The sequence below is a fragment of the Mauremys mutica genome, chromosome 4 (genome assembly GCF_020497125.1).
Source record: "Mauremys mutica isolate MM-2020 ecotype Southern chromosome 4, ASM2049712v1, whole genome shotgun sequence".
Lineage (NCBI taxonomy): Eukaryota > Metazoa > Chordata > Testudines > Geoemydidae > Mauremys > Mauremys mutica.
The window spans coordinates 17,372,233-17,397,173 of NC_059075.1; the positions used below are offsets into that span (position 1 = coordinate 17,372,233).

Consider the following 24,941-nt stretch of genomic DNA (forward strand, 5'->3'; position numbering starts at 1 on the left):
TCTGTCTTTACACAATATTTGACTAATAGCCTAATATTCAACCAAAGAGAGAATCTCTATCTGTAAACAGAAAAAAAAAATCCAGTCATGGACAGTAGCACAAAAAAGCGGTGTCCCTCAGTTTAAATTACCCTGCAAATGACATCTGGGGCAGGAGCCATCAGTATCCAACAGGTTTCTAATGGGAGCAGCAGCACTCGCTGGCGGCAGGCCTACTATCAACTTTCTCCAATGACAGCTGAACATTTCCACTTATGTCCTGTAAATGTGTGTTTATATTATGGTTGCACTATAGGTGTTAGCATGTTTCACATGGGTTTGCCCATTTACGGACTGGGCAGTGACAAAGGTACACTTTGCCCAGGTTTGGACTTCATGACTGGGAGTATAGGGCACATTTTTTTTCTTTTTTTGCACAACATTGTAGATTTGGAGGTGTGCATTAGTTGCTGGAGTTATGTTATCTTTCCAAATGGGATTAAAATCGGTGTGGGTGAGGAGTTGTTTTTGTCCCTGCATAGGGGTCAGCCAGATTCCAGCATCTAGTGCCCCAATATGTACAATAGGCTCTAGTTTAAAATAGATTTCTATATGGATAACTTGGTCTTGACATAAGATGGAATTTAAAATATTGCTAAAGTTTCATAAAGATTTTGTATCTTGGTTATTTATATTCCTAGTAGTTGTTTAAAAAAAAAAAACCAGTAGCAAGTGTGTGTTTGTATGTACATTTTTACTATGGATTTACTATCATAATTGCGTTTCAAATATTGTTGAATACTTGACTGCAAATATTCCATCATTAACTTAACCCACTGGATTGAAGAACTGTATGATTCATTGAATAATAAATTATCTTTCCAGTGATATGTACTGCACCTTGGCATTGCAAATGAAGGGCTGACACTATGATGATGAGAGTGGTATAAACTTGCTTTTGTGAGTTTTAAAGGGACATCAATTAGCAATCACACTTTCATCTGAAAATGTTAACTTGTCGTGTGTTACAAATAAAACCTAAGATTAATTTCTTTCCATTATAGTAGAGAGAGAAAAAGAATTCTCTACTTTTTCGGTACTCTGTGAAGAGTCAGTTTGTTTCCCCAGTATGGTGAGTTAGTCAGTTGTATGTGAGGCTTTCATATAGAAACAGGGGAGAAAAAAATCTTTAAATAATTTGTGAAACCACAAAAAAATGGTAGTAGCTGAAATGATTTATAACTTGATTTTTCAAATAACTAGATTTCAGGTTAATGGTGTCTGTTTTAAAGCCATAGACAAGCAAGTGGTCCCAAGCAGCAGGCAGACTTTTTAGTCCTTGACTTCAGTGAGGCTCCTTGCAAGTGCTAGGGTGCACACATGAAGATTTGACTCCAGGTTTACAGCCTATATCTGTCCCTGATATCAGAAATAACTTGATTTTGGAAGCTCTTCAGGCTGTTATAATTAATAACTGTATTCTTGGTCTTTTTTATTTTATTTTTTTTCTGCAAAGTGACTTAAGAGTGGATAAAGTCACCTGTGGTTTTGGGCCTGATTCTCAATCCACTGAAATCAATGGATTTTGGATCAGGCCCTTGCATTGAACATCATACATGTCTATATAGTTAAAAATAAAATTCATGGGATGTAAGGTTAATAATACTGCATTAATCCATACTGGTTTATTCAGAGTGCATTGATCTGTTTTTTCCCCCTCTTCCTTAGTGTCTCAATCCTGATATTTAATTCCTCTCGGCAATGCTTTGTTGTGGTGAAGCAGTTCCGCCCAGGTAATCCTCTCCTTTAGCTTTACTTTTGCTCTCAAGTGAAGCAAGCTATTAAGGGTTTAGCAGTTAAAAGTTGGGGGTGTACGGATAGTTGTGGTGATAAAATCTTTGTTCCATATTCTATTCCTTTGTACTATAGCCCACTCTATTCACTAGATCAGAATTCCACAGAATAGGAATTGCCTTACTAGATGAAACCAGTGATCCAGATAGTCCATTAGTCTGTCTTTGGCTTTAGCTACTGCCATGCTTCAGGGGAAGTTGCAAGCAGCCCTGTAGTGAGCAATTATGGAATAAGCTGCTCCTTTAGGAAGTTTCTTCTTGACCTATGGTAATTAGCAGATGGCTTATGCCCTGAATCATTGTTTTATGTTCCTTATTTTAAAAAAATATAATCTTATCTAATGTGAGGCAATATATACTTGGGAATTTAAAACAAACCTCAAAATTAGGGAATATTGATACACTATGCACAAATATATTTTTGCTTTATTGTATACTGCAATGTAATAGGTAGATTATTGGCTCTCTTACTTGTAAGAGGTGTTGATACCTTAAGAAAGAATCTATTTAAATTATTTTTAGCATTTTTGTGTCAATTGTTATCACTTCTGACAATATTTATTTTTTTGGAGATTAAAAAGAAGATGTATTTTTTCCTCAGCATGTTGGTTTTAACCAAAAAAAAAAAAAAGAGAGAGAGAGAGAATCTAAAAGATATTTCTCTTTTTATCTCTGTTGCTAAGAGACTGTTTCAAGACCATTCTGGTAGATGTCATTGGAAACTTTCTGGTGCAGTGTCTTACCATCCGCACTTGCCTATAGTAATTGACAGGCAGTTCAGTGTAATGCAACAATATTGTAACTTGTAGCTCATGTTTTCATTCAGCACTCTGTTGCCTATTGTAAGGAATAGGATTTATTTATATGCTTATTTAAAATCCTTATGTCTTTTATTTGCAACCAAATAGAAACTGCCAGTATGGCTAGTATGGCATTCTTAGGCGGCTGTAACTGCAAATATCTTTCAAGATGCTTTTTTTTCAAATGACTTTACGAAATTCACTCCTGTGCAGAGGGCACAAGGCTCAATGCACACATTACCCTTTTAATACTATGCAAGACAGAGCTGGACACATTTTGTCTTAGAATCAGGTCTAATGCATAATAAAGTTCATTATTTTTGCAAATAAAATAGTGTAATAAAATAGATTCTTTTCAGGATGAATTTCTCAAGACAAGAGAAACACATTAAACTGCTAGATAATATGAAATTAGGTTGGTCCATAAGCAAATGGAATAGAGAAAACTGAATAAATGGAATACTGTAAGTGTTCTGGCTAATTGGATACCTCCAGTGTGCTATCTCCGTGGAAATGTCAGATTCTGCTCACTCTAGAGGGCGTGGTCTCACAGAGATCAGAGAGGGCCCTGAATGTGCTCGGAATGGCTGGCAAATGGGCAGTCAAACGTTCCAGTGCAGCTACTGCTCATACCCACTCCCACCAGCGTATATGAGATAGGATTAGATTTCCATTGCCGGGGGATGATCTGCCATGCTGTCTGTAAAAATGCATAAATTAAGTGAGGATTCTCTGTGTGTGTCCTATTTGCTCCCCTGTCAGAATCCCATCAGAAAGAGGATAGGGGAAGGGCACGTTTCTATAGATATTTGAGAATTTGTGAATGATCAGCAGCAGTTTAAATCACTACGTGTGTCTACTACAAGTGTGACAGTTGTATACATGTGTCTGCCCCTCCTCAGACAGACGAGAGGGTAGGACTAATTGACTCTTCTGTTAAAATGAAAATCAAAAAGAATGCTGCAGTGGTTTCCACTTTAGTCCCTTACAGATGCCCCATTGAGATAGACTCTAGATATCATTAATTTGATAGTCAACCGACCACATCTTTCCAAATACAATTAAACAGTACGTAACTGGAGAAGACTTGGGTTAGTAGCACTAAACATACACCATGGGATTTTCAAGTTAACGTATAACAACCTTTCAGTGGGTTGTATGTATTTGCTGTTCCAGTGACTCAAAATACATAGCACCCAAGGCTTGTCACCAGCCAGATTTTACCTCTTAGGGCTCCCAAAACAATTGGTGAAAACAAAAAGAAATCAAAAGTTTAAACAGCAACCAGTTCCCTCCCTAATCTGCTAAATTCCAGAAGCCTCTGCAAATCTGTACTGCTGACTCCCCCCTCTTTTTCCTTGGAGAGCAAGCAAACCTTTTGTTTCAGTTACTTGAACGGGCTTGTTTTGGGTAACAATATCACCTGGTTTGACTAAGGCAGTTCAGCTCTCTTCCCTGTGCCGCGGCTGCACTGGAAGGAACTCACATAGTTAGGACTTTCCACTCTGAGAATCCACAAATCTTGCTTACATGCTGGATCATTAATCAAGATTCATGATTAGGGCCCTACCAAATATACTGCCATGAAAAGCACGTCATGGACCTGTGAAATTTGTTAGAGTAATTCTGAGCTGAACTGTGGTTGTGTGTATCGGAGCTGCCTTGTCTGAAGTCAAGGCTGGTGAAAACTGACCTCACTAACCATGTCATGGCATTTTCCCAATTAAAGAAAGAAACATTTTGGATATTTTCCCATACTTACCATCTGACTCAAACTCAGCTTTTGGATGTTGGAGCAAACACATTAAAAATTCCCCCAGATTTGCTCAGTAAGATCCAACAAATAAAGCCAGATCCTCAGCTCGGGTAAATTGTCATACCTCTTGGAGCTATGGCAGTTTACACCAGTTAAGGATGTGTCTTCAGGATCTCCTTGACTTAAGCCAAGTACCCTCAGTAGTGGGCTACTTCTTTGGGAGTAATATTCCTTTATAACCAAAGATAAAAAGGGACAATGAAACATTGGACCATTATTAAGGTATAATAACTGTCACAGATTATTAGATAAAACAGCAGTTTTCATGCTGGATATCAGATTATTAAATAAAGTAACAGTTTTCATGATGGATATTTTATAACATTTAAATATCATGTTTTTCCTATATTAGTATCAAATTTGTTAATAAAAGAAAGGGGGTGAAAATGGGAAACTTTGCAAAGAAGAAGCAAATGGAGCTACATCTGTAAAAGAAAGTTTGAATGGCTCTATATTTTTGGTAGTGCTTCTCTGTGTTTTAGGACCCAATCTTGCAGGCTTTACTTAGGAAAAATGTCCACTGAGATCAGTGAGAGTTTTGACTAAAGACTGTAGAATTAGTATTTCCTTTAGGAGTGTATTACAGTGACAGCTGTTTCTAGATTAATGCAAAAGGTCCTTTGCAAATTCCATTCAAGAATCTGTGCAAGGAACTATATGTTCAAAAGAGGATTTTTCAAACAAACATACATGCTTTTCATAACCCTGTCCAAATAACAGCTGAGTTGACAGGCTGAAAGATTCATCATTGTGCACATGGTACAAAATGTACAGACCAACTTTCCAGCAGACATAAATGCATAGATTAAAATAAACCCTGATATCTACATTGGCCAACAAATGGAAATTTGTTTTGAACAATAGATTTTTGGGTTCAACCAGCTGCACTTAGTTTTGGTAGCATGTACGAGACTTCCATATCAATATAAGCAGAACTAATGTTCAAAGGACCATTTCACAGAAATGAAATAGAAAACAAAAATTCCATTGCTATTTCATTTTTTCTCATTTTTACTAAAAATTGCCCCATCAGTAGTAAATGCTTCACAATTAAGCAGTTTCAAATACCCACATCTCCTAGCACTTGTGTACCTTTATGATACATTGTGGAAACAGATTTTCAAAAGGTGTGAAATATTGCATGCTCCAGTTGCTTATGTGGGTAGTTATTGTGGCCTGTCACTTTGGTATGCAAATCATAGAATTTATCCACACAAAACCCATCATTTGTGTGTAAAAGTGATAATGTGCAAATGTTGTGTCTTAATGTGATTATTTTTTTGCACACACACCAATGCAATTAGTTGGATTTGTTATAAATTGCATGGTGAAATTCACTTGGAGTAAGGGGTCTTTTTATGCCACTTGAAATGGTATGGCAATAATAGACTTTTCCAAGCACAGTTGTTTTTTTCTTTTGCATTTTTTTTAGCTGTTTACATGTGTGAAATGGAACGGCACCATCCTCAAGATTTTCAAAGTAAAGATCAGGATAGCTGGTGTCCTCTATTGGATCCCTTACCAGCTACAGAAGGCGTGACCTATGAACTCTGCGCTGGCATAGTAGACAAGCCAGAACTTTCTTTGGAGGAAATTGCATGCAACGAAGTCTTAGAAGAGTGTGGTTATGACGTTCCCATTACAAACCTGAAGAGAATCACTTCGTACAGGTAAACAGCAGCCAAGTTGATGCTTTGTATTTAATCTTTTTCAAATGACAATTGTTAGAATAGCTTAGGGGTAAATTAATTTCCTTGCCAAATCAATGAGCTGGGAGAAACAGCCATCCACGATTGCTTAAGGGTGTAAACACCAAGAAAGAAGAATTATTATTTAGGGAGCTATAAAGGGCTATAAACTGAGATTAATGAGATGAAATTCAAACTGAAGAAAATTGGGCTAGTAAAAACTATTAGACTGGGGAATAGAGAACCTCCAGGGAATTGGTGGAAAACCCATTGCTTGGGGCTCTTAAATGTTGAGTGGTTGAAGTGCTAGAAAGTGTATTGTAAGAAACAATCCTATACTCACAGGATGATAGGCTAGCAGACCTATTGTATTAGATCTTTTCCATCTCTGCTTTCCTTTATTCTAATTAAAAACTGAGCTGCACAACATGGGCTCTGAGCCTACAGCGATGGGACCCCAACATGAGGGTTTGTGCCACTGGATCTGTTTGCAGGATCAGAGCCATAACTGAAGCTTATATGAAATATGTATTAGGATACATTTTATATCACTTTATTGCTGGTGCTGTTATGAACATTTTTACATGTGTTTTTAATTTCATTGTAAAATATTTTACTAGATTACATCAGAAATAAGAGAATATATTTGTGCTGTTTAGAATTAAAGAAATGTCAAGAATTAAATACTTTCAGAAGAAAATGTTTTCACAGCCTTATTGCCATTATATCTCCCAACCAGGCTGTAGCATTGTTAAAGGCATCTGTTACCATTATCCAAAATACATGTACAAGAGAATGGCTGCAGGTTTTTTACTTACTTCATTTTTACTTGACAGCTCTATTGAACTAGACCCTGTCATTGGTTTTTAATTTGAGAATTGAATACAAATCCACAGCTGTCTATCCTGACAAATGTTATTTCCTGATGGATTAACAAGCAACGCTTCTGATGGAGGGAGTGTGTGAGGGGTGAATCACAGGAGTTGTCTCTTGCAACTCCTTGAAGTTCAGTTAGGGGTTTTTTCTACTGAAAGAAACAGTGCTTTCTAGAATTAACAAAAGCTGTTCATAGTATTTTGTATTTTGTGTGACACTGATGTGCTGTACCAATACAGATATCTAAACAAATCTTTTTTTAAAAAAAAGTTGTGACCCTATTTCCATTGTAAACCCTCTATTTTTAGGGTTTATGACTCAATAGTAAGAATTCACATTTAGCTGAAACAACATACATTCTCTGTTAACAAATTTCTTTTAATTTTACAGATTTTTTTTTTTAGTTGAGTTGCCCAGGTTTTACTTGCAGTGTGACTCCCAAATAGGTGGTGATTAATCTTTAAGGCCCCTGTCCTACACTGTGGTGCTTATGGGCACAGCAGTTAGCCTGTGTGGAGGTCCACCAAGTGGGGCTCCAGGCAGGTGGAGTGATTCACTTTTGTAAATCAAAATGCAGGATTGTGGCCCTAAAGATGATATTTTTCTGGCATTTATTTTGCACCTTGAAATAGGGTATTGGTGGTTTGTTTCAGTTAAAAACTCACCTGTTGTTGGACTTTTTATAACTCTGCACTGCCACTTGGGAGACAGAGTTGATTCCAAATCCTGTGTTCTTGCTCCCTTAAAAGGAATATGTTCAGCTCCTGTTGGGGAGAAGGGCTTTTGCATCATTCATGTCTGGGTCCTGTTCACTCTTCCTCAGCTTGCAGCGTGGTGGCCCAACATGAGCCTTGAGTATTGGGTGTAAAGGCAGAATGTGAGAATTGGTCCCCTCTGTCAGGGACATGGAGTTACTTCCGGAGGAAGTGGGGAGAACATTGAGCATACCAATATCGGTGTTTGAAAAAATAGCTGTTCTTCAGATTGCTGAAATGCATTCTAGATAGTATCTTTATCAACCCTCTAATAGCCAATACAAAATGCTGACATAAGACTTTATAATGGCTAGTATGTGTTCTTTCAGTGATTTCTGGGTTAACATATAGTACATTAATCAGATCCATTATTATAGTCTAGCATCTCAGTGATCTATATAACAATTTTTCCATTAAGTATTTATTGACCCGATATTTCAGGTCAGTATTTTGCAGTGTTCTTCACATTGTACAGCTTTGCATTTTCAGACCCCACTGCTTTGTTCCTGGGAAGCATCTCAACAGGCATGCACTTGTGAAATCAGCCTGATGTGAACTAAGAGGAAGGTGTCTGGACATAGAGTAAAAAGTCGCATGTCAGTGCTCATTCTGAATTTCCTTCCTGTGGAAGTTTGAATTTAAGTAGTGAACAGTAATCTAATCTAGTTTTTGTTTGTTTTCATAAGTGAAACCACTGTTTTAGTACAATAAAATTAGGAACATTTTAAAGTTATGACTAGAAAAGTGACTATGCAAGAGTGACACCTTCTTACTCAACAGTATGACAGCTATTGGGGGTGAGACTGCAGCTTGCCCTATGAGCCTCCATAGGCAGTCAGAGGTTATAAAGTTTTAACCTCAGTCCCCTGCCTAGGCTTCCTACACTTGCACAGGTGGGAGGGGATTGCGGGGGAGGTTGTGAGCAGAGCCTTTACTCTGCCCCTCCTGATATGCTGACCATCACAGCTGATACAGAACAGAGGAGAAAGTAATCTGTTGTTGTAGTCCAGGAGCATGAGTGTAACAGGAAGTGAATTATGGCTCTTAGAGACATAATTTGTTGTCTGGTCTGCTCTGGGGGCTTTGCAGTTATGTATCATCTCTTACTCAGGGCAGCTTGCATAATCAGACTCGCTTTATGCTATCTGAGTATTATAGTTGGGGCTGGTAGCCCCACATATTATTAAGACTGCCCGACAGTTCCTATTATAAAGATTCTGTTTTCGGTTGCTTATAATTTTGTCAAACTTTAAGCATTTGGGCTGAAATTTTATATGCTGAGTGTCTGCCTCAGGCTGATTTCCCCCCCCTCCCCCCAAGCCAAAATGGTTTCTGAAAACCAGGCTAGTGAAACATACGTTGTTTTGACTATGTTAAAAAAAATTCTGGTGCCCTCTTCTTTGAGAAATTTAGCACCCCACTACTTTGGAGCACTAGAATACAGTCCCCTTCAGAGCCTTGAATGAAATCCATGATTTCTGAGTTTCACCATTCCTCTGCAGATAGCAGGTATCTATGAAACCCACTCACAAAGTGTCTCATCCCACTTATTTACTAATTTTTGAGTGCTTGGCTTTGCAACTTAAAAATGTTATTTTAACATAGTGTTTTTATGTGTCATTATTTATAGCTCCATCATTGTGTTAAGCACTTTAGAGGCGTGTAAGAGAATAAGACGTATATTCCATTGGATGCAGCAAAAAGCAGTATGATTATCATCTTATAAAAAAACAACCCAGTTTTTCTGATCCTATGAGTGACCAGGTCTTTTGTGTTTTGCCTTTTATTAGATGGTGACGAGTTTCCTCCCGGTCCCCAGGTGGTTGGCTATGGTTCAAACTTGAACTTGTATGAAGTTCACCTGTGAACTAGCTTTTTAGGCTTCAACATCCGCAGTGCCATGCTGAAGGCTTGTTTTATTGCACTGAAGAAAAAATAATGGAATTTTTCTTCCTGATTGCAAGGTATCTATTAACTTCTAGCACTCCCGTGAGTTCTAACATTTTCAAAGTCTTCACCAAGAATATTTGTAAAGTGCTTTAGATTTAAATAATTGAGCAGAACAAGATAAAAAGTACTGATTGTTCTTCTTCGAATGCTTGCTCATGTCCTTTCCATCATAGGTGTGTGCATGCACCGCATGCAGTCACTGGAGATTTTTTTCCCTCAATGGTATCCGTCGGGCTGCCTCTAACATCCTATAGTGCTGCATGCTCATGCGCTGGTATAAGGGGCCTGGCTGGCCCTACACCCTCTTAGTTCCTTCTTACAGCCTGTGATGATCACTGGAACAGCTTTTCTTGCTTCAGCCAGGTGTTCATGAGTGGTTCTTGTTATTCCCTCCTTTCTTTTCAAGTTTTGTTGCCTTCTGTTTATTTTTTTTAGTAGTTGTCTAAATAGTTGGACCCTCACATTTGTTTAGAGGGCATCCTCTGTCTCTGGGGCCTGGCAGGCCCTGGTCTCCGGGCTTCAAAGCCAGTGCCTCCTGTGGCAAGCCCACGTCGGTGAGCTTCTCACCTTCTGGGAGTCTGGAACACTTTGGCAGATCATTTCAGCCGATCTTTCTCTTCTCACCATGAGTGGTCCCTTCGTAACATAACCAGATCCATCTTCCCAGAGGTGGGAGTGTCCCCTTGTAGACCGCAGAACAGGAAATGTCAGCAGTTTTGCTCGCTATGCAGTTGCAGCCCAGGCTCACTCAACAGTTGCCTTCCTACTCCCATAGGCAAAGCACCTGTTGTACACAAGAGGAATGGGAGGGGAAAACGTGTACAAGGTCCTACTGAAAGCCAAGCTAGACAAAGCAAGGGTTATTCTTATAGCCCCTACATGGCCGCATCAACACTGATTCGGCCTGTTATTGGCCCTATAAGTAGCGATCCTGTTTCCACTCCCTCCCGTCCCGGACCTGATCTCGCAAGATCAAGGCTGATTGCTCCACCTGAACCTCAAGGCCCTCCACCTGACTGTGTGGAAATGCCATGGTTAAATCTGACAGAGCTGGCCTGTTCAGAACAAGTCTGCCAGGTCTTGTTAGGTAGTTGGAAACCTACTAGAGCTACTCACCTTGCCAAGTGGAAGCGTTTCTCTCTGTGGTCATCCCAAAAAGGCCTCTTACTGACTCGGTCACCTCTCACCAACTCGGTCACCTCTCCAGTCTGTGCTGGACTGCTTGCTCCATCTGAAACAATAGAGCCTAGCCATTTCATCAGTCAAGGTGCACCTAGAGGCAATGTCAGCCTTCTATCCTCTGGTGGATGGTAGGTCAGTCTTTTCACACTAAATGTCCATTTGCTTCCTCAAGGACTTAGAGAGACTTTACCCTCAAATTTATGAACCCATTCCCCCATGGGACCTAAACCTGGTCCTGTCAAGGCTCACAGGCCCATTGACCTGCTGGCATCATGCCCTCTGTCGTATTTCTCCTGGAAGGTCTCAGAAGTCTGGGCCCTTACATCAGAATCCCCATATACAATGTTCTTTAAGGACTGGGTACAAGTTTGCTCCCACCCCACGTTCCTCCCAAATTTGAACATTTACAGTAAATAGAAGGTGTGAAAGAAAGAAAGTACACAGCGCTTATCCTATGGAGCTAGTATTGTGCATTGTAGTATTTTCAAAGGCATTTTTCCTTCTACATAGTAACCTATGAATACAATCCACTTTTACCTTACTGCATTGTGGTGAATAGCTGTGGTACAATAAAATGTATTATGATTAGAAAGATCACCTGCTAGTACACCTGTTTGTGGATGGTACTGTGTAATATAATTTTGTGTTAATTGCATCTATTCTTTTTCTTTCCTGCACCTGCTGCTTATAACATTAAAACTGTATAAAGGTCTTAAGACATTACAGTGGAAATTGCACAAAATTTGTCTGAGTAGATTTGGAATGCAGTACAAAGGCCACTGAGATACTGTATTTGCTTGTATACATGACAGTATGAATTCTCTACATACCAGATTCTGCATCCAAATAAAAGTTGTATTTTATAAATAGATAAGTTCCATGTAGAGAACTTCACATTAATTACGTACATTTAAACTACAAAGAAGTCGGTGTGTGCCAGCTTCAAATGTGAACATGTAGCACTTTGAATGATTGTAAAATTAAAATGAATCACTGTTTAAGAAAAAGTTAGTAGTTCCGCTTTTATATACTGCATACCAGATTTATGAATGAAATTGTATGCAGAATCTCATCGTTGCTAACAAAGCCAGTTTACGTTTATTGTGCAGTATTGCAAATGCTTCAACAGGGAATGGTCTAGGTGAGCACAGGCCCTACACGCCTGAACCTCCAAGGTATATACCCTACGCAGCTCTACATGCCTAAGCAACGCTTCCCACATCTACACCATTATTTTTAGCAGTGTAGTGTCCCACTGCCTCCCTGCTGGTGGAGCCTTTCCCCTTCCCTCCAGTGGTGGGGAAAGGCTCCAGTGGTGGGGAAAGGCTCTGGCAGAGGGAGGCAGCCGGAAGAGGTTCCAGCAGCAGGACACGCCGCAGTGATAAATGTAGATACAGCCTGCCTTTCACTACGGCACATAGCTCCTGTACACGATATGCCACCGTAAGTGTAGACACAGCCTAAAAGGAATGTATGAAAACCTGAAAGTTCCTTTTCACCCACCTCTTTATCCAGAGCTGTTCACTTACTTAGATGGTTAAGAAAGAGCCCATGAAGAGATGCTTGGTTTTCCCAGGGTTCTTGTTGACTGATATACACAACCTAAGTACATAATGTCATTATTACATATAAGCATCCACACTGGTTGCCCCCCCGCAAAAAATATTGTATCTGTGTATATAGCACTCATTTTAAGGGACTGCATTCATTTTAGTCCAAGTCGCTTACATTCTACACATATTTGGTGTCATATCACTTTTATTGTCAAAAATTATTTAGATTGGAATAAAGAATTATGAACTTGAAGTTACAGAGTAATATACAGCAAAAGAATAAATCCTGCAGCATTGCAAGTTTCCTGCATTCATAATTTTTGTATACCCCTCACTTTGCACTTATTTCAAATGTGTAGCATGTTAGTGCTTGGCAAGTTAAGATATATGCTCGTGTGTGTCAGTAATAAATACAGTTTTTATCTCTGTTCTTAGGAGGCTCACTGTGTGATCATGGGGAAAGCGATTTTTTTATTTGAAATTGTAGGAAAAGGCTAAGAAGAAAAAATGTATAGACAGTATATAGAGCAGGAAGGTGGCAGACGTAATATCAAAGAGAATAAAGGCACCCCAAAATTATTGGAATATTTTGTATAGTAAGTTCAAACAACCATGCAAGAGGATAACAGGAAAGTGTTAATGACTGAAGTTTGATATTACTAGAAACCTAAAGAAGTCTTTCCTTCTTTTCTAGAACCTCCTCCCTTTCTCTCACCCTCCCCCCCCCCAATAAAAAAAAAAACCAACAACTGCTGAAGGTCACATCCCTGAGACTAATATACATTTTCAAAGGGGAATGTTAAAATGCTTTATGACTTCATCAGAGCAGAAGAGGCAGTTAAAACTGCTTCTAAATAACAGGCCCCAGTGAGTTGCATTTGGGAATTCTGTAGGAAATAGCAAGGCAAATAAAACATTTTTGGTGGCGATTTTTTGATAGTTCTCTAAGGAAAGGGAGAGTACAAGAGGATGCAAGACAGGTTGGAAATATTGTAAAAGATGGCAGTGGTCAATATTCAGGAATATCTGTTTTAATAAAGGGCAGTTAGCCTAGTTGGGAATTGAGCAGGGGGTTGGACTAGATGACCTCCTGAGGTCCCTTCCAACCCTGATATTCTGTGATTCTAGATCCATGAGGAGAAGATGACACTTAACTGAATCAGAAGATAAGAAAGCCAAATCATCTAGACCAGTAGTCCCCAAACTGTGGGGCACGCCCCCCTTAGGGGGGGCACAGAGGAATGTTCGAGGGATCCAGGTCAGCCCCTATGGGGGGTGGGGAGGGAGCGCCACCCAGCCCAGATCTGGCCCAGCCACAGCTCCATTCCACCCTAAACCCAGCTTTGGCTCCAGCCCCAGCCCAGTTCTGCCCTCATTCCCTCTCTGCCTCCAGGCCAGCTCTGCTTTTAGCCCCAGTTCCTCCCCATACCAAGCTCCTCTGCTGAGCCAACTGTGCAGTGATGGGGGGGTGGATGGGGAGAGAAGCCATGGGCCGGGATGGCCAACCTGAGCCTGAGAAGGTGCCAGAATTTACCAGTATACATTGCCAAAGAGCCACATTAATATGTCAGCCGCTCATCAGCTCCCACCCCCGCTCCCAGCGCCTCCCACCCACTGGCAGCCCTGCTGATCAGTGCCTCCCCCTCCCTCCCCACACCTCCCGATCAGCTGTTTCCTGGTGTGTAGGAGGCTCGGGGTGGGGGGGGAGCGAGGGCATGGCAGGCTGAGGGGAGGAGGCAGGAAGGGCCTGTGGCAGAACCAGGGGTTGAGCAGTGAGCACCCCCCAGCACATTAGAAAGTTGGCGCCTGTAGCTCCAGCCCTGGGAGTCGGTGCCTATACAAGGAGCCGCACTTCTGAAGAGCCATATGTGGCTCCAGAGCCACAGGTTGGCCACCCCTGACGTGGACAGATTCCATTACTGGTATGGGAGGGCGCAGCAAGAAAAGGTTGGGAACCTAGACAAAAAATAATAAGTGGGAAAATACTGGAAATAGATCCTTTTTGTGCAGCAAAATATATTGCTTTCTCTTTTGATCTCTTCCTGAAGTAGATGACCTTTTTTGGAAACCAAAGTGAGACAGATCTATAGTTTAACAATGAAAGCATTAGGCATAACTTAGTCAATTTAATGTTATACCAAATATAATGTAATATTATACGAAGTATTTAAAGTTAGTCAGTTTAAAAGTGAGAGGAGCTGTTGAATTAATATATAAATAGATTTACAAATATAAAGTCTTAGAGAGGAGTAAAATAAACTGCAGTGAAAAGTATTTATCAGACCCTTTGTTCTTCTATATTGTTATTTGGAGGCAGATTTTATTTTAAAACTAATAACTCAAAATGCAATTTAAGCTTGTCTTAAAACGGAATGGAGAGAATATAAATAGAAGAACAAACAATGAAGCTGTGGCCATATCCTACCACTAATTTTTTTTTATCCCAAATGTTCCATTCAATTCAGTGGCAAACTCTATGCGTAGATAGATGGCAAGATATGACCCAAACTGTGTGCAATTCCAGGTACTACAGTATAGGAAAGATATGAGATCCTGGTCAAACATCATTTAAAAACATTTAAGTTTGAGAATAACAGACAGTCTTGATATTTTGAGCTCAGACTGTACTAAGGAGGAGTATCATATAAATAATAATATCCTGACGTGAAATCAATAAGCTATTTGAGATCCTGTGGCAAGAAACTGAATCTCTCATGATGCTGTGACTCAGGAAACAATTTTCTTTTATGCTAAAGAAAAGATACATGGTGGGAGAACTCAGTGATTTCCACAGCTGCAGCTATTTCAAAAGTAAAAGGTCATGGGTAGCATAGGAAGAGATTACTCTGTAAATAATTAAGGCAGAGAGTTTGTATGGAAGGGTCTTTTATATAAGGGTCATATGTTTTTAAACTTGGTGGATTGCAGACTGATCCTTTGCATAATATCAAACTGACTAGGTTACATCTATCTAATGCTTTCATTGTCTATCCACAGATCTGCACCAGTTTGGTTTCTTGAACTTCAGAAGCAGGTTAAAAGGGAAGGGGATATATTTTTCTACTCAAAACTGTGTTTCCCACTTGTTGTTTTTTGGATGAAATACAATAAGATACAAATTGCTAGAAGTGGTCCTAAAAAGAATTTGTGTAAATCAAGTTGAGGTGAGAGCAAATCAAGATCAGAAGGCGAGATAGCCACCAGCAATATTTTATTATGTATTTATTCATTTATTATTAAACACCTATGTAGTTCTGTAATTTACCATGGCACATATAGAGATTAACAAGGGGCATTCCCTGCCCTGAAAATTTTACAGTCTAAATTAATCCAACATTTATTTTCATTTCTTTAGGTTTCTACTTAAAAATACCAAATCCCAGGCTCTGTGTGCTTTTGTAATTATTAAAAACACAATTCTTCAAAAAATAACCGATGAAGAACAAATCCTACCCTATATAAAGAACAGCAAGAAAAAAGAATATCCCCACCTCTTATAGACTGAAAAACAGAGTGCCCCTCATACAAACAACACAGATAACAGATAATAGAAAGAGAGAGGAAAATGAGGGCCAAGAATTAAAATAAATGTGATATAAAAACAGTGTAATATTCCATGGCAAATAAGTCTTTTAAGTTACGATTTTGTTATACAGACTGAGGTAAGATTGGGAAAAGTTGATAGCTCAGGGTGGAGCTCAGTGGTGGAAAGCAAGCCAAGGCATAGTTTGACTTCTGTATTTGGGGAGACAGCTCAAGTCAGGCCAATGGGGCTGCGCATGGGGGTGCAAATTCCATGCCGGCTCGAGACTTGCAGTTTGAGGGGAGTGGCCCACAACCCTCTTACTTTCCCTCCCACAGCTACACCTATGAAACAAGGTGAATAAACTGGGGCCAGCATCTTTACAGAATAACTTGGACTCCTCCTAGGATTTAAAGGGCTTACCTGTGGTGGATTCTGAAATAACCCTGTTTGTTCTTAATCAGTGATTCATCTCCTGTGTTGCTTTTTAGTGCCGTGCATTATTGCTATTAGTACCAAGAAAATATATAAAAGTGTGTCATTGTCATTACAGCAGAGAGAACACTGATAACATATTAGCATAAAAAATGGCATTCCAACTTTAGAAAACTGGGTGCTGGTAGCAACTTCATGAAAGATGGGTCTACCTTACTTTTATAATGAGATTAGAGTGATTAAACCAGCGTGGTGGGCCCAGTATGTAAATCCTGCTGCTTTCAAAGACTGCATTTCTATTGTGTCTTCTGCCAGTTGGATCGTCACTTGCAACTGAGATGAGTGGCAGCATGCGTGATGGGGTTATTCTTCCGAGCAGCTTCCCGTTAGAGAAGGGAAAAGGGTGCAAAGGGCAGGGGGGAGTCCAGAGAAGGCATTTGATCTTGTGCTAGTGGTGCATCAAGTCTGTGAATCATTGTCAGTGCTGGATAGCTTTTTTTATTGACAAGCCTGCAGTGTTAGTCACCATAATAGGATTCAAATGCTAAGGACAGTGGCTGCAAAAACCAGGTCATTAGAGACAGTAAATAATAATTCAGTTTTACTGAGAAAGCAGGTCACATCCTTCAGTAAGAGGCAGGAGAGAAAGGGGGAAGCCCATTAGCTTCTTCTCTTGCTACCTCCCACTAGGTCACATTATCTTTTGGCCAAGGAATGTATCAGAAGAATAGTACAATCACAGAGAAAGCAGAGAATAGATTGCATACTTACATAGCACCCTTCATCTTAGGGCTTGGCTACACTGGAGAGTTGCAGTGCTGGTGGTGGCTTTACAGCGCTGCAACTCACTCACCGTCCACACTTGCAAAGCACATACAGCGCTATATCTCCCTGGCTACAGCGCTGGCTGTACTCCACCTCGGCCTGGGGAATAACGACTGCAGCGCTGGTGATGCAGCGCTACTCCGCCAGTGTGGCCACCAAAACCGCTGTTATTGGCCTCCAGAGGTATTCAGAGGTATCCCAGAATGCCTGTTCAGCCACTCTGCTCATCAGTTCGAACTCTACTGCCCTGACCTCAGGTGACCCGCCCTTTAAATGCCCTGGGAATTTTAAAAATCCCCTTCCTGTTTGCTCAGCCAGGTGTGGAGTGCAATCAGTGAATCTTTCCAGGTGACCATGCCTCCACGCGCCAAACGAGCCCCAGCATGGAGCAATGGCGAGTTGCTGGACCTCATCAGTGTTTGGGGGGAGGAAGCTGTGCTGTCCCAGCTGCGCTCCAGCCGTAGGAATTACGATACCTATGGGCAGATATCAAAGGCCATGCTGGAAAGGGGCCATGACCGGGACGCGCTGCAGTGCAGGGTTAAAGTGAAGGAGCTGCGGAGTGCCTATTGCAAAGCCCGCGAGGGAAACCGCCACTCCGGCGCTGCCCCCACGACCTGACGTTTTTACAAAGAGCTGGATGCGATACTTGGGGGTCACCCCACCGCCAATCCGAGGACCATGATGGACACTTCAGAGCGGGGGGGGGGAGGAGGAAACCGAGAGTGAGGGTACTGGGGTGGGGGGAGACACCCTGGAGTCCCTGGAGGCATGCAGCCAGGAGCTCTTCTCAAGCCAGGAGGAAGGTAGCCAGTCACAGCAGCCGGTACTTGGTGGAGGACAAACAGAGGAGCGGGTTCCCGGTAAGCGGCTTTTATTTTCAGGATGGAAATTTTTCGGGAGAGGAAGGAGGGTTAGGGCTGCATGCATGCATGCCTAGATGTGGAATAGCGCATTGATGTGGTCTATCACGTCGTGGTAATCGGCCTCGGTAATCTCTTCAAAAATTTCAGCCAGAGTGTGGGCAATGCACTTGCGCAAGTTTATTGAGAGAGCCACTGTGGTCCTTGTCCCAGTCAGGCTAACGCGTCCGCGCCACTGTGCCGTGAGGGGTGGGGGGACCATTGCTGCACACAGGCAAGCTGCATAGGGGCCAGGGCGGAATCTGCATTGCTGTAGAAGACCCTCCCGCTCTTCCCAGGTGACCCACAGCAGCGAGATATCTTCCAGGATCAACTCCTGTGGAAAATGTTGGGAGAGTGTTCAGTGTAGGTGCCCCCTGCAGCTGTTTGCTTTCCCCAACACACAGAAACCCCGAGGACAGTACAGCCCTGAAGCAATCAGTCCCCCTTACTCACCATTTCGGGGCTCCTGTGGGTTATGTGCGCTCTCTTTGGTATGGGAAAATTATGCTATTGTGAAGACTGTTACACTCCTTCACTGTGTGGGAATAACTGTCTGACATAAACAATGCTGCCTCTGTTAAGTGTTGCCTTTTTTGCCTTTCCACAAGCAACATTGAGATCTCGGCTGCCCGTGTTATCAACAGCTCAAAGACTCCAAAACCTCCGGAAGAAGCCGCGAAAAAGCAAAGAAGACATGCTTCAAGCAGTTATGGCTCACTCTGTCACAGAGAATCAAAAAGTGCAGGACTGGAGGGAAAGGGAAAGCAGGATCCGCCAGAAAAACGCAGCGGCCAGGAAGAAAAGCACAAAGCAGCTGATAAGCATCCTGGCGCGCCAAGCGGACTCTATCCAGGCGCTCGTAGCCATGCAGGCAGAGCACTACCGCGCCGGCCCCCCTCCCCGTCCCAAAGCTCTTTCCCTTGTGCCCCAATGTCAGCTCAAAACCCCCTTCCCCAGCATCCAGGTTCTTACCACCACCAGCTGCCTCCAACACCTGTACGTTCACCAACCAGCCCTGAGAACTACGACCCTTACCCTCTGCACTCAACCCCCATCACCATGCAGTATAGGCATCCTGAAGTGCAGCAGTCACTGCACAGCACTCCAGACAGGACATATTCAAACCTGTGACTGTGCATTTCCCCACCCCACCCCCTGCTCTTTTAGGTTCCCAAAATGTTGTGTGTCTGTCAGTAAAGTTATTTTCTTTTCAATAAATGAATTCTTGGGTTTGAAAACAGTCTTTATCATTGCAGAAGGTCAAAGATACCTTAGCCCAGTAAAGAAACAGTCACTACAAATCAGCTTAGGAAACAGATTCCTACTAACATTGTAACCACTGCACTTCACTCCCGTGCAAGGCACCAAACATTACTGTTGGTTTTGAGCCTCAAATTCCTCCCTCGAGGCATCCCTAATCCTTGCAGCCCTGTGCTGGGCCTCTCTAGTAGCCCTGCTCTCTGGCTGTGCAAATTCATCCTCCAGGCATTGAACCTCGGAGGTCCATGCCTGACTGAATCTTTTACCCTTCCCTTCACAAATATTATGGAGGGTACAGCACACGGATATAACCGCAGGGATGCTGCTTTCCCCCAAGTCTAGCTTCCCATACAGAGATCGCCAGCGCCCCTTTAAATGGCCAAAAGCACACTCCACAGTCATTCGGCACCCGCTCAGCCTGTAGTTGAACCGGTCTTTGCTCCTGTCAAGCTTCCCTGTATACGGTTTCATGAGCCAAGGCGTTAACGGATAAGCGGGGTCTCCAAGGATCACAATGGGCATTTCGACGTCCCCTACTGTGATCTTCCGGTCTGGGAAAAAAGTCCCTGCCTGCAGCTTCCTGAACAGGCCAGTGTTCTGAAAGATGCGTGCATCATGCACCTTTCCAGGCCAGCCTGTGTAAATGTCAATGAAATGCCCACAGTGATCCACAAGCGCCTGGAGAACCATAGAGAAATACCCCTTCCGATTAACGTACTTGGATGCTAGGTGGGGTGGTGCCAGAATAGGAATATGTGTCCCATCTATCGCCCCTCCACAGTTAGGGAAACCCATTTGTGCAAAGCCATCCACAATGTCCTGCACGTTCTCCAGAGTCACGGTTTTTCTTAGCAGGATGCGATTAATGGCCCTGCAAACTTGCATCAACACGATTCCAACAGTTGACTTTCCCACTCCAAACTGGTTCCCGACCGATCGGTAGCTGTCTGGAGTTGCCAGCTTCCAGATTGCAATAGCCACCCGCTTCTCCATCGGCAGGGCAGCTCTCAATCTCGTGTCCTTGCACCACAGGGTGGGGGCGAGCTCCTCACACAGTCCCATGAAAGTGGCTTTTCTCATCCGAAAGTTCTGCAGCTACTGCTCGTCATCCCAGACTTCCATGACGATGTGATCCCACCACTCAGTGCTTGTTTTCCGAGCCCAAAAGCGGCGTTCCACGGTGCTGAGCATTTCCGTGAATGCCAGAAGCAATTTAGTGTCATACACGTCAGGCGACTCGCTATCATCGTCGGACTCCTCATCACTTTGGATCTTAAGGAATAGCTCAACTGCCAATGTGATGTGCTGGTGAGACTCGTCAGCATACTCCTCAGCAGTTCGGGCTCCATTTCCCACAGAAATTGCGCTGCACAGAAACCGTTGAGAGAGTCAAGATGGCGCAAAACGTGGATGGAAAAACAGGGATTGCTGGGATGTGAAGCGATGCATCACGGGGCATTGGGACAGGAAGCAGAATGACCCGCACCCTCCGCCCCCTTCCCACAACCCACGGCGCCAAAATGGGACGAGGTGCTCTGTGGGATAGCTGCCCATAATGCACCACTCCCAACACCGCTGCAAATGCGGCCACACTGCAGCGCTGGTAGCTGTCAGTGTGGCCACACTCCAGCGCTTTCCCTACACAGCTGTACGAAGACAGCTGTAACTCCCAGCGCTGCACAGCTGCAAGTGTAGCCAAACCCTTAGTCTCTTGTAAGCTTTTCACAAAGATAAGTAAGTTTCATTGTCCACTTTGTACAGATGCAGAAACTGAGGCCCAGACAGCTGAAGTGCCTTGCCCAAGGTCACGCAGTACATCAGTGGGAGAGTTAGGAAGAGAATGCAGCTTGTTGACCCCCAATTCTGTTTTCTAAAGAAAAAAGATTGTGGATATTGATATAGCAACAAACTGATTAATTAATATTAGTTGTCCAGCCAAAATAATTAGATTTGTTTTAGAAGATTGAAAGAATAGAGCCTGGCTTGAATTCCTGCTGGGGATATGATTTACCTTGGATTAACTGGGAGATTTACTTATCTAGAGATTAAGTAAAAAAGGGTTTATATGCTATAAGATTTTTATTTTATTAGAACTATAATAAAACTATATGAATTGAATAAATAATTTTTAATCTACTACAAATCTTTGAATCCTATGTACAATAATATTGAGGATAATTCTTCAGCATTCATGGCCTGATCCAGAGCCCCACTATGCCTTAAAAGTCATTTGTTATCACAGGAAATGCAGAAGTTGCAATTGCAATGTGACTATTTTCCTGGAAGGACCAAGTGAGTGGATTATGTACTTAAATCTTATTTTTAAAAAAATCTAAATGAAATAGTTCTTAAGAAATAGAGGATTAACAAATAAGAAGTATAACACACAGCAAGTGGTCTATCTGAAGAAAGACTGCATAATCTAAGATATCCTATAGTAAATCCATGATAACAAATTTAGCTGAGAGGCTGAATTACTTCAGATGCATTCATTCTTAGGGTGGTCCATGTGGGTCAAGGCAAAAGGGTTAGGCAGGTGGAGAAAAGCATCTCACACTGTCACTCCATTCTTGCACCTATCCAGTATGTGAATAGAGGACTCCAGCTGTGAATAGACCTAATCTTCTTAAGCATCAGAAATCTAAAATTTCTTATAAAAATAAGTAAACAAATGTAACATTCAAATACCCTGGGGAGCTTCACCCTATTGTTTGCAGGTTTCTACAGATGAGGGCCCAAACCAACTCCCACTGAAGTCAATTGAAGAATCTTCCATTTGTTATATCAATTATAACTCCTTTTAAAATAAACATTCAGTGCAGCCACAGAATGTAGTTGTAGACATATCTGTGCTAAAGTGGAACTGAATTCAAAAGTGCACTAATTTCTGCATGACAATTTTAGTTAACTTTTTATGAATAAAAAGAGGTTCTACATTGTCACTTTGAATACTTAACATTAATTAATAATGAATTATTTTTATTTTGGTATTGCTCAGGGGCAATAATTGAGGACCAGGGTCCCAGTTTCCTAGGTACAAAATAACATTTTTCTTAAATACATGTGAAGTTTTTCCTCTTCTGTTTTTTTTCCCCAGGTCCGGAGTTGGCGTGACAGGTTCTAAGCAAACCTTATTTTATGCAGAGGTAACAGATCAGATGAAAACTGGAGAAGGTGGAGGCCAGCCTGAAGAGGGAGAGCTGATTGAAGTTGTAGAAGTACCTTTACAGGACTCAATGAAATTTGCTTTTGATGAGCATTTCCCTAAGACAATGGGCGTTATCTTCAGCTTCATGTGGTTCCAAAGCAATGTTGCCCTGAAGCTGCTCGAAAAATAAAAATGAGCACCATGATTTTCTAACTTGACGAATGCCTTCCTGTTTGTTCTATGGATCACTGAGATATGGGTAGAGAAAACTTCATCATTGAAGCAAGAGGGGGAGATGCATACAAAAAAACTGATCACAGATAGAATCTCTCTGGTTTTTAAAATTAAAATGTAGTGTGAAATCCTGGCCCCAGTGAAATCCATCGCAAAACTCCCATTGACTTCAGTGGGGCTGGGATTTCACCCTAAGTATCAGGGCCAAATCTTGGTCCCCTGTACAAAGCGTAGTAAATATGTTTTGTGCAATGGATCTCTGTTTTGGTGGAAATCCTTTACCACCATCCCTCAAAGCCACAGAGCAACAGTGTAGCTGCTACCGCAGTCTGACCTATAGTACTGATGGCTGCTTCTCCACTGTAGTATTTGCTGCTATCCCTACAAACAGGGTTTTGGCCAGTAGACCTGGGTAGTCACAGACTTACCTGCCCAAATTCCCAACCCTTTGTACACACTGCCACAGAGAGAACTGCTCCCTCGGGCACAGGCCCAATGGGAAGAAATGTCATATATTTCTAAATATGATGATGTTTTATTTCATAAGCATGCACAAAGTGAGACATTTGCAAATGACCTTAATGGTGTTCATTTTCAAATATCTAAAAATGTCTGAGTTAATATTGGTACAAATGCTTCCTTATTTGTTTTAGGGATAATCACTGGATTACTTAGGGGCAAATTTTACCCTTAATGCTCAATTCCCATTGAAGTCAGTGGGAGCTGTGTGCATGTATCCTATCTCTTAATACAGATGGATATGATTATAAAATATCTGTTCTATCATAGATCTGATGTAGACCAGTTGTCATGTAAATGTGCTAAGTGCATGAATGGAAGAGACTCAAATCTTGCCACTTGATTGTGCATCAATTCTTGTTATTCACTCTAACATTAATTACCATAGTAATATTATGTGTGCTAGATAGACGAGAAGGGAATGACATTCTGTGAAGACTTGCAGTAGGATGTGCAACCTTGTGCATATAAGTTAACTGGTTCAAATGCATTGCAGACTAGTAGTGAGTAATTGTACCCAGTGACTGATGTGAAGTAAGCTGGTGGCACTAGTTCCATTCTAAATAGGTGTCTAAATCACAGAAGTTACCATTGGTGTTGGTATTTACTGGCAGCATTGCTGGCTGTCATAGAAGAGAGCTTAAGTTTTGAGAGGTCATGGAGAATGAACTATCCACTTGTCCCTAGAGGTAAGTCTAACCTCATTAGGGTGAAAGCACATTTGTATCGTTGCTGCCTGTGTTGTAGCTGTTCTGTGGATCAACAGAGGACTTGGGTTCCTGGACTTGTCATGAGCACTAGATTCACTTCGTCTGCCTTTTCATATTTTAAATTGTAAGCTCCTCAGGGCATTCATCCTTCTATGAATCTGTAGATTGCGTAGCACAATTGGGCTTGGTCTCAGTTGCGGCAACTAGGTACTACTGTAATATAAATAATTATTGTACCTGATATAGATTTTAATGCCTTTTATACAGACTGCTGTCACCACAATGTGTATTTGATTCCTTCAGAGTTATTACACAATAGCCTGTTGATCTGTGTAATGTGGAGCTAATACTACTAATAAATATATGTACATCTGAAAATACTCTTGTAAAAAGTGTGTGCAAAATGTCAGAAGGGTCTTGTTTACAGCATATAATACAGTGGCCTGCAAAATATTTTAAAATACAAAAATGCAAGCACAAGGATGTAAGAGAGGGAAACTGTACAAAATCACTTTTATTTATTAACTTTATGCACAGACAAAATATTTTTTCTAAACCTTCTCTCAAAAATGTTTAATCCAAGGTGCATTAGCCTGTTTTCCAAGCATCAGATGACAGCAATTTGTGTGGCCAAATTACAACCCCGTGAAAAATATGATTTAGAACCATATCTGATTCCCAGTGAAATCAGTGGCATCCTTTCTATTGACTTCAAAAAGAGTTGGATCTGGGCCTTATAAGAGAAATGCTGACACAGCCTTAGCTATAACGCCATTCATTGCCACCGCTATAATACTACTTCTATACTACTTGCCATATACCCATGTGGCAATCAGAGTACTTGGGCTTTGATCTCCTAGCCAAGTCTCTCAGTCTTCATTGCTGGTCTTCAGTTTCACATCAGATTCTGCTTTGACCTGAGAGGTGAGC

General features: G+C 41.6%; 1 protein-coding gene across 3 annotated transcripts in view; it reads left to right on the plus strand.

Annotated features, from left to right (window-relative positions):
- NUDT14 (nudix hydrolase 14) overlaps positions 1–24,389 on the plus strand; it is an 81,511-nt gene extending 57,122 nt beyond the window's left edge. For all 3 annotated transcript variants that reach the window (XM_045015320.1, XM_045015318.1, XM_045015321.1), the window contains 3 exons: positions 1,708–1,772; positions 5,881–6,118; positions 22,498–24,389. In XM_045015320.1, coding sequence (XP_044871255.1) covers positions 1,708–1,772; positions 5,881–6,118; positions 22,498–22,738 — 544 coding nt within the window. In that variant the 3' untranslated portion in view covers positions 22,739–24,389. The remainder of the gene's footprint in view (positions 1–1,707; positions 1,773–5,880; positions 6,119–22,497) is intronic.
- The last annotated feature ends 552 nt before the right edge of the window (positions 24,390–24,941 follow it).